The following is a 10,637-nucleotide window of genomic DNA, read 5'->3' as shown; positions in this document are numbered from 1 at the left end:
TTCTCTGTCAATTTATGATTGTAGCCGTTTCTGTATTATCTTTAGCAAAACTTTACTCGCATGAGATATCTAAGAGATTGTCCGATGATTCCCTCATTCCGTTGGGTCACCTCTCTTTGGAATGGGCACAAATATGGATTTCTTCCAATCAGTCAGCCAGATAGTTGTCTTCCAAATTTCTTGGCAGAGAGGAGTAAGTGCCTCCTGTGCCACCTCACTTTCTTGAAAGATTTCAATTTTTATTCCATCAGTTCCTGGTGCCTTGTTCTTTGCCAATTCCTTCAGTGCACCTTGGTCTTCCTCCCTACGTATCATTGGCTCTTGAAGACTTACAGAATGCCTTATATACACTAAAATGAGGGCATGATAAAGGCTCGAAGTGACTGGCTTACAAGGTTCCAAGAGGGAGTTTAGTTTAAGAGTGTGTGAGGGAAGAAAGAGTCCCCACTGAATAGTTTTCATCTTGCCTAGATGGTTCTGGTTAAAAGAGATGGGGATAAGATTCTTATGATTCAATAGTGAGTAATTATTATCATGACTAATTGCGACTGTCGCAATTGTAAAAGAAGTTTTGTAACAAAAACAGGGGAGTAATCTTACACAGACCAGAAACAGAGGACCCTAGGACCATCAAGTGAGAAGAGCACAAGTGGAATACAGAACCTTATCCAGAGAAGCAGCGTCACTAGAGATGGAGGCAGAGGTGGGGACATGGAGAGAGGGAGCAGCTGAGGGGACTCTAGATTTATGGAAAGAGAGGGACTGAGAGCTGGTGGCCAGGAGGCAGACTTGCTGAATGTGCCCTTTGGTGGTATAAATTATTATATATGCCTGAGTGCTTAAAAAAAAAAAAAGATATTTCATTGTGGCTTATAGATACAGAATCATCAAGAATAAACATTCTTAATAGCTAAAAAAAAAAAAGCTCTTTGGGATCTTCACTTATTAAGACTGGAGGGAGGCGGTCTTAAGACCAAAACTGTGAACCACCTTAAAACTTCAGAAATCCCTATGACCTGACTATATAAAGGGAAAGAACAGTAACACATCCAGGAGTCAGATCATGCACAGCTTCCTGGGCTATAATAAGTTTAAACTTTATTCAGAGCAAGTTAGTAACTTTATGCAGAATATCAAAATCAAATTTCTATTTTTTTAAAAGGCAGCTGTGTGTAATATAAGAGACAATGGTGGTTTAATTAGAGTTGGGAGGTTTGAAATGGAAACATTTGATAAGTATTTTTAAAAGTCAAAGTGCCATAAAATCTCAAAATGAAGTTCTAAACATGTAAAATGTGTCTGTTTTTTTAATGTCAAAGAACTCCACTACTCTAAGATCAAACTGGAAATAAAGTAGGGAAGAAAATCAATCTACCCAGTATTTTAAGATGTCACAAAATATTAATCCCACACTCAATACTCCTATTCCATATTTAAAAGCTACTTTTAAACAACTTCATATTTTCCTTAAAACAGAGTACTTTAAAATATCAAGTCACAAATCATATATGTGTATAAATAAACCTATAGTGTTAGTCACTCAATAATGTGGCGGGCACTGTGGATCTAGACAGGTACTACCTCAACTCTTAATGAAGTTTATATTACTCAGGTTATTTTTATATACTATTAGTGATTTTTGATGATTCATGGCAGAATGCTAGCGATATTCTGAATCATTTATTCACTCAAATAAGCATTCATTGACTGTACATTGTATACCAGGTACTGGAGACAAAAACTTGACTAAGACATACAGTCTTCCTGTAAGAAAGAATAAACTTGTAGATATGACAGAGATAAAAATACATTTCTAATTTATTGTATAGTATGATAAGCACTGTAATGGAGACAAACAAAAAGAAAATGTTAAGTTAATCACTCAGATAACTTTGCTAACAAAACAATGGTTTAGATGGGAGAGGGTAAGAAACAAGTAGGAGACAATGCTAGGAACCTGCAAAAGAGACCTTGGTGGTGGTGGTTATGTGCCATGGAGTCAGTTCTGACTCATAGAGACCCTGTACAGGGTTTCCAAGGCTGTACATCTTTACAGGTCGCTGGGTCAAACCCACCAGCCACTCCTTGGAAACCCTATACAGGGTCTCTTGGAGTAGAACCAACTTGATGGCACTTAACAACCAAATATGGTATGATGTCACCTTATATTCAACTACATCTGCAAAGATCCTATATCCAAATAAGGTGACATTCTGAGGTTCTGGGTGGACATGTATTTAGAAGGACGCGTCCAATCCTTTACAGCTGTCAACCAAACAGAAATCTGTGTTACCGTAACCTTCCTTCTTCTTCACTCTTCATCTAATTAATTATCAAATTCTGTCATTTCTACTTCCTTAATCTTCAATTTAAGGGGCTCTGGTGGCACTGTATGATAAGCACTGAGCTGTTAACCACAGGTCAGTAGTTCAAACCCACCAGCTGCTCTGGCAAACATTTATACGGCTCAAAATCCCTACACAGGTTTGCTAGAGTAGAAACCGACCCGACGGCAATGGGCAATCTTCAATTTCTCTTTTTACTGATTCTGTTACCATTTTCATTCCATTAACAATCTTGTCTCTATAAAAAGTCCTCTGATACATATAGCACTGGATGAACCCAATTATTACTCTTATTATTGTACCTGTTTGAAATAGGTAAGTATTGCTGGAGAAAGTGACAGAACAGGGCAGACTGGTTGCACCATGAAAGTATGGTAACTAAATTTAAATTGGTTCCCAACACTGCCCGGTTCACACCTACCCTGCTCCTTGGAAGACCTATACAGGGTTACTGTCAGTCAGAACCGACTCAATGGCACTCAGCAACAACAGAATCTTACACAGACATACAAACAAGTCCAAACTTATTTTTTGTTTGAAAACAATACCTCCTTTGAGCTCTACAATCTCCCTTTTCAGTCACGTACACTTTCTCTGCCTGCTGTTCTTTCTGCTTTGTCCCTCCCCCACCAGACACACCATAAATGTGTGTTTGTTGAGAGATGGATTTCCCTTGGGCTCCTTAGTCTGTGTAAAATGGGAATGACAATACTGAACCCATCTCACAGGATGATTGTGAAAACTTCATCAATCAATACAGGTAAAAGACTTAAAACAGAGTCAGGCACGTGCTAATTGATCTATAAGGTTGACATTATCATTATCAGTAATACAATCACACATTCAGCCACCCAGTCAGCCAGCCAGGTGCACAAGACTGACACCCAGGGAACATCCTGAGTTCCCTCACCCCTCCAATCCAATTCAACCCTAGGTTTCTACCTCTCAAGCCTATCATGTTCTGAGTATTTTCCTCCATATTCACTGCAGACTGCCACCGTTCCATCATCTCACCTGACTGATTTGACTGCAGTCATTTTTATCATTTTCCCAAATTTTCTCCATGTACTAGTCACAGTGAACTATTTTAACCCCATATCTGTGGTTACCATCAGGTTTGCTTCCCTGTTCAAAGATATTTAGCATCTCACGTCATTTGCCCTCTGCCCTCCATAACCACATTAACTACTTCCTTTCAGTTCTTCAACTGAGCTATGTTCTTTCTTGTCACAGGTGCCTTCCACCTCTTGTTCCCTCTGCTGGAATGTTGGAAAATATTCCCATTTCTCTTAGTCAAATTAATTCCTATTGCTGTTAGGTACCACTGAATCAATTCAACTCATAGAGACCTCGTGTGAACAGAATAGAACTTCCCACAGTTTTCTTTACAGAAAGGAGCCCCGGTGGCAAAACAGTTAAAAATTTTGCTCTGCCAACCAAAGGTATGGCAATTCACTACTTGAAGCTCTGTGGAAAAAAAGGACCTGGCGATCTGCTCCCACAGAGATTTACGGCCTTAGAAACCTACAGGCAGTCCCACTCTATTTTATAGTAAGGAGCTCTGGTAGCATAGAGGCTGTTAACCTCAAGGTCAGCAGCTGGAAACTACCAGTGGCTCTGCGGGAGAAAGATGAGGCTTTCTGCCCCCATAAAGATTTACAGCCTCAGAAACCCTAGACAGGGTCACTATGAGTCGGAACCGACTCCACGGCACACAACCCCCATCATCCATCATGCACTGGAATTGACTGGATGGCACCCAACAACAATCTTTACAGGAATAGACTGCAGCTTTCTCCCACTGAACTCCTATGTGGGTAGGGACCGCCAAGCTTTCAGTTAGCACTCAAGCACTTAACCACTGTGTCACCAGGGGTTCTCATCCTTTATGAAAGCCCAATGATTACATCTTTGATCCCCCTCATTACTCAATATATCTTTCCTTCAAAGTACTCATCCAAGTTGTGATTTCACAGTATAGGACTATTCCCCCCAATGGAATTTAAGCTCCAGAACAGCAATGACTAGTTCTGTTCTTCACTGTATGCTCACTCAGTGCCTAAGACAGCATCAAGCATATAAATGGACCCCAGGAACATGTACTGGATCAATATTAAACTTTCAAGTTCAATGTTGCAAACACAGCCTCACTACTATTTTAAAACAGAGCAGATTTACACAGTACATGGATAGTACATCATCAGTTCATTATCAGTGTGGCTCTAGACTAAAGTTGTTTCTCCATTGATAGTTGTGAACAGTAAATCACTTTAAAAAGATGTATACAGACTCAGCAATAGCTAATTGTGGCAGAAGGTGTACTGTTTTAAAGAAGGGTCAAGAACTACATGGAAACTATATTTCATACAGAGAGGAGACTTGTTCTAAGTTCTGGTTCTCACCCTGTGTTCTATACCAATGCAAACTTACTACAACTGCTACTGCCACTATCCCAGTCAGTACCTGCAACTACAGCACATTCATCACCGACTAGCTCACCACAGCAGGAATTCCCAAACAGGTAGGAAATAGAAGAGCTGAGAGTAATGTGAAATAGCACCATCTCAAAATACATGATACTTGCCCCTAAATATAATTTGTGGAATGTAGTTGTCACATTGTTGTTGTCAGGTGCCATGGAGTTGGAACCGACTCATAGCGACCCCATGCACAGCAGAACGAAACAATGTCCGATCCTGGGCCAACCTCACTACCGCTGCCACACTTGAGTCCATCAATGATGCCACCTGGCTGATCCATCTCGTTGGGGGTCTTCCTCTTTTTCTCTGACCCTCCACCCTACCCCGCATGATATCCTTCTCCAACGACTGTTTCCTCCAGACAATATGTCCAAAGTAGGAGAGACGAAGCTTAGCCATCCTGGCCTCCAAGGAGCACTCTGGCTGCACTTCTTCCAAAACAGATCTATTGGTTCTTTTGGCAGTCCATGGCACTTTCAGTATTCTCCTCCAACACCACAACTCAAAGGCATCAATTCTTCTACGATCCTCCTCATTCACTGTCCAGCTTTCGCATCCATATGAGGCTATTGAAAACACAATGGCCTGGGTCAGGCGCACCCTAGTCCTCAAGCTGACATCTCTGCTCTTCAATACTTCAAAAAGTTACTGTGCAGCAGATTGGCCCAGTGCCCAGTGCAAATTAGGTCATTTAAAATTAACTTAGAAATGTAACTTACAATTTTTTTTTTGCACCAAAACTACTTCCCTAACTAGTAGATTTATCATTAAAGCTAATGGCATCTAAAGATACAGTGAGTGGACAACAGAAGGGGCAATCTGAAAGGATACCCACCCACTGTCATCAAGTCCATTCTAACTCACAGAGATCCTAAAGGAAAGAGGAGAACTGCTTCTTAGGGTTTCTGAGACTTTCAATCTTTAAGGGAGCCGACAGCCTCATCTTTATCCAGCAGAGCTGCAGTTGGTTTGAACTACTGACCTTGTGGCTAGCAGTCCACCATTTAACCCACTACACACACCACCTGAAAGGATACTCAAGACCAATTTAACTATATTCTAAATAATCCACACTGATTTTAATTATATTAAAATATTTATTATAGTAACATGGTTTGAGGTATTCATTTAGAAAACCACTGACTTATGGTGTATATTTGTTAAATCAAATGATAATTATGTCTTAGCATCTATATACTTTAATCAATATAACTGTATAAATTTGACAAAAGGTAAAGAAATTTTCTCTAAGAATCCAGATATCTGAAGATTACTGCAACTCCTGAAATTATGCAGAAATACAATAAAAAGGGATGAGCTTTTTACTTCAGCAGCACACAACGATTCCCTAAAAGGTGTAAAAGTTACTCAATTAGGAAAGATTAGCACTGTCCACTGATAGGGCAACTATAGCTGACAATGCAAGTAAGCAAATCAAAAACAAGACAAATCAAGGAATTCTTTCTCCCGCCACACTTTTAAAGACCTCAAATCAAGGTTTACAAATATGTTGAAAAAATATGCATACATTGTGATGCCCAAGCATTTCTTATTTTGAGAAATAACGCCACCTACTAAATCAGGACATGAAGTCAGAATATGTAATTACAATTTCTGGAGGGAAAAAAGAGCATGCATAATTTATTACAGCTTTGAATACTCATCTATAATGTTTACAGAGAAAAAAATATATATATTGAGCACCACCTCCTACTCACAGAATGATCCTTTATCCAAAATTAGATTTTAAACCTGACATTAGGATATCACTGTTTAATGTTTCTTCCAGTCATTTAAAAAATAAATCAGGTAATTGCTTCATTTTTTAAAAAAAGCTACTTATCCTCAGAAGATCCTTCCAGTTGTAAATAATATAAATGTTCTCATGCGGCAAAAACTACTCTTTTTTTTTATTATTCAAAGCTAAATACCATTCCTATAATTGGATCAAATGCATTTTCATTACCTGAAAAAATAACTGTCTTCAAGAAATTACCACTAATCAAGAAATTAAGAGATAAACTCATTTATCCAGATTACAACGATCATATCAACACTTTCATTCTTACCCTATATTGATCTTGTCCTAGTCTCAATTATTATAAATTATTATAAAGTGTAGCAGCAATGGTTTCTTAGGAAAACTAATATTCAAAGAGCAAAGTTCTTTTTTTTATTATCCCATTTTTATCTACTTCTTAATGAAAGACCCATTTTCATTTAAATTGCCTAAGTAGAAAACGCCTTTTATGTAATTATTGAATGTTACTCTATCATGATTTCCAAATGTTTTAATTATATCCCAATTTCACTTTCTGTACAATATAAGGTTTTTGGTTGTTTGGGGGTTTGTCTGGACTTTGGGGGGAACCACCACGACTCACTCACACCCACCCCAAGATTAGAGACTAAAGCAAATAATCACTCTTTATCCAGTCTCAAAAATAAATCCAAACTTCAAGAAATACAGTAAAGTAAATATACACAAAGCTCAATGTTTAGACGTCACTGAATAACTGCAGGGTGCTCTGGGGATGACTGACTGTAAGTTAAGAACAAACTGTGGATGTAAACGGAGAAAGGTAATGATACCATCGTATTTACCCCACCAAATGTTCCTAAGAGCTTTGATCAAATTCCTCTAAATAGTTCACGCATGCAAAGAAGAGTGTGACTGCAACCACAGACGCTGATCTGGAATAGTTAAAATAAAAATTATCAGGACTGTGTCTGACGATATGCAAACCAGTTTTATCAACATTTATCAACGTCTCAAATGTTAAAAGGTGAACTAGGGTATTCATTCTTATGACAAAGAATCTTTGAGCTTAAATCAGGTTTATTCATGTAACATGTACAAGGTTGTTGTCGTTAAGTGCCGTCGAGCCGGGTCCGACCCATAGCGACCCTGTATACGGTTTCCGAGGAGTAGCTGATGGATTTGTGTAAATTTGTTCGTTTCTTCCTTGTTGAGCTATTAGGACCCCAAGAGACCCACTTCGGTCAGCGACCTCATTTCTTCCCCCATTTCACCTAAATCCTTTCTTCACACACATACATTCTCCCATCACATTCATCGCCAAAGTACCCCAGTAGGCGGTTTTCTGGAGTCATTTCAGTGGTGACTCTAAATGGGATCTGACGCCACCGGGCAGTCTGGGATTGTATGTGGCCCCGCCAGCACCCGCAGCTCACCTCTAGCTTGTGGTTGATTTGAGACACAGTCTGAGCTTTATGGCAAAGCTGCGCAAAGCAAGAGCTCAGGCTGGTCATCTTCTGTCGCCCCTCATAAGTGATGTCCGCCTGGTCCGGATCGATCTCGCCCAGGAGGAGATCCACATCCACGAAGGCTTTATCGAACTCCTTCTCCAACACCTCCAGCCACCGGAACATGGATACACCGCCCGGGGAGACCCCCACGGTGCAGGAGGTGCCCCCTGCGCCCCCACCGGCCCCCGCCGGGCACGGGCCGCCAGCCGACATGGCGCCGCCTTAGGGCCTCCCCTGCCTGCGGCTGACCCCCGCTGCCCTCCCTGGGCGAACGGAACTGCTGGGACTGTGGGGACCCCCCGTGCACGCACGTTCCGTCGCACCCCGTCCTTCCCTCGCGCGACTGACGCCGGCAATGCAGCACCAGAGTGGCAAGAGCAGCAAGGTTGAGGCGGCGGCGGTAACACACGGAAGAGCGGAGACCGTCCCACCTCCGTCCCGCTGTCACTGCGCATGCGTAGCAAGGAGCGGGTGGACGCGGCCGGGGAGAAAATGGGCGGGGCTAGGATGCGACCTTGGCCTATGAAAGGCCTCTGCTTGAGACCAGCTGTCAGCGGCCATCTTGACAACTGGCAAACTCCAACTTGGGTTCCAGAGAAACGAGCGCGTGGTGCCGGCTTCCAAGTTGGAAAGAGCCCACGGAGAGAGGGTATCCACGTCGCAGAAAAGAACAGCTTCCGGTGACTTGACTTCACAGTGGGCGGGAGCTGTTCTAAAGTCCGAGAAATTTGCTGCAGTGACCTCCCGGGGCAGGGAATGGAGCGTGTGGATGGGTAGTGTGAGCATGCGCAATGGCCACGTTTTACCTTTTCCTTTCCAGTTCCTGTTTAGGGTGGTTGGTGGTCTTCTTTTTGTTGGGTGCCATGAAGTCAACAGTGTTCTCCCTGCGCCGCCCTCACAATTGTTATGTTTGAGCCCATTTTTTGCTGCCACTGTGTTAAACTATCTCAAAGAGATCTTCCTCGTATTTGCTGACACTCTACTTTACCAGGTTTGGTGTTCTCCGGATTGATCCCTCCTGATAACGTGTCCGAAATAGGAGAGACTAGTATCGCCACACTGGCTTCCAAGGAGCATTCTGACTACTTATTCCAAGGCACATTAAAATGCACCGATTCTTCTCTGGTCTCTCACATATATATTGTTGTTGTTGTTGCTAAGTGCCGTTGAGTCGATTCCGACCCATAGCGACCCTGTATAGGGTTTCCGAGGAGCAGTTTATGAGCTTGAACCACCAACGTTGTAGTTCAAATGGCTTTGCAGTGTAGCACATTAACTCACAGCGCCACACGAGGACTCCCACATGTATATTGTTGTTAAGTGCCATCGTGTCAGTTCCGACGCATAGCGACCCTGTATAGGGTTTCCGAGGAGCAGCTGGTGAACTTGAACCAACGACCCTGCAGTTCAAACAGTTTTGTAGTCTGGCGCATTAACCCACAGCACCACACCAGGACTAGGTTAGGTTATGGAAAATACCATGATGAGTCAGGCGCAATTTAGTCCTCAAACTGACAACTTTGGTCTTTTAACACTGTAAAGGGTCTTCTGCAGCATATTTGCCTAATGCAATACTGAGTTGGATTTCTTTGAGTGTAAAGTGTGTCTCTTGTTGACAGCCTATAACAGGATCCGATTTTCTTAGCCATTCTCATATTCTCTGTTTCTTGGCTGGTGCGTTTAATTAATTGATGTTAAACATAATTATTAATAGGTATGAATTGATTTCAGTAATTTTGCTGTGTGTTCTTTTTGTGTGTGTGGTATTGCTGATTTCTTTGAACCACATTTTTTCCTGTGCGGAGTTCTTTTGTGTATGTGCTTGTCAATTTCTTCATAGCTTTAATGTTTACAAAATCTTCATGAATTTTCCTTTTCTTGATTTGATGTGACGTTTAACCTTGATTCTTGGAGGTTAGCCTGTAATATATTAATTTTTTCTTGAAATCTACTTGACTTCCTGGCCGTTTGGTGTTCTGTAACTATACTTTTCACTCCTTTGGCTCTGTAGTTGCCTTCATTATAGATTGATAGCTCTGATTCCTTGTCTTCAGTCTTGTAGTTTTGTTTAACACTGGATGCTTCTATATCTGGATTAAATTCTGGATGCGCTGCCATGTATGTCAGTCTACAATTTTGTTGCCTGATGTTGGTTCTCAATCCAAAGAACTCCCTTTAGTATTTTTTTTTTTTTTTTTTGATAAATTGGCTTGGCTTTACAAATTTCTTTCATTTCTGTGTATTTGGAAATGTTCTAATTTCCTCAAATGTCCTATTTGAGGAACCATTTTGCAGGTTATATGATTCCTGGTTAGCAGTTTCCTTTTTTCTTTTTCTTTCAGAATTTTGTAAGTCTTCTCATTGCCTTTTTTTTTTTTCCGTTGTCTTTTTTTTTTTTTCTTAAATGTTTTATTGTGAATTATGTGATAGTTTACATGGGAGAACATTAATTTTACATTCATTCTATCTTATATCATCTCATTGCCATGGTTACCCTTCCATACATCATCAACCAACCAAAGGGTATACCCTGCAATCCTTC

At 41.0% G+C, this 10,637-nt stretch overlaps 1 protein-coding gene across 4 annotated transcripts in view; it reads right to left on the bottom strand.

Annotated features, from left to right (window-relative positions):
• The window catches only part of GOPC (golgi-associated PDZ and coiled-coil motif containing), a 60,916-nt gene extending 52,386 nt beyond the window's left edge, over nucleotides 1-8,530 (bottom strand). For 2 of the 4 annotated variants that reach the window (XM_006839895.1, XM_006839896.1), the window contains exon 1: nucleotides 8,021-8,308. In XM_006839895.1, coding sequence (XP_006839958.1) covers nucleotides 8,021-8,308 — 288 coding nt within the window. Of the gene's footprint in view, nucleotides 1-8,020 lie in introns of all 4 variants that reach the window. The other 2 variants (XM_006839894.1, XM_006839893.1) reach the window with 2 other exon arrangements.
• Between the last annotated feature and the right edge of the window lie 2,107 nt (nucleotides 8,531-10,637).

The sequence above is a fragment of the Chrysochloris asiatica genome, unplaced genomic scaffold (assembly GCF_000296735.1).
Source record: "Chrysochloris asiatica unplaced genomic scaffold, ChrAsi1.0 scaffold00027, whole genome shotgun sequence".
NCBI classification, from domain to species: Eukaryota; Metazoa; Chordata; class Mammalia; order Afrosoricida; family Chrysochloridae; genus Chrysochloris; species Chrysochloris asiatica.
Note: the sequence above shows the minus strand (reverse complement) of the source record. Positions and strands in the feature narration are given on the sequence as shown.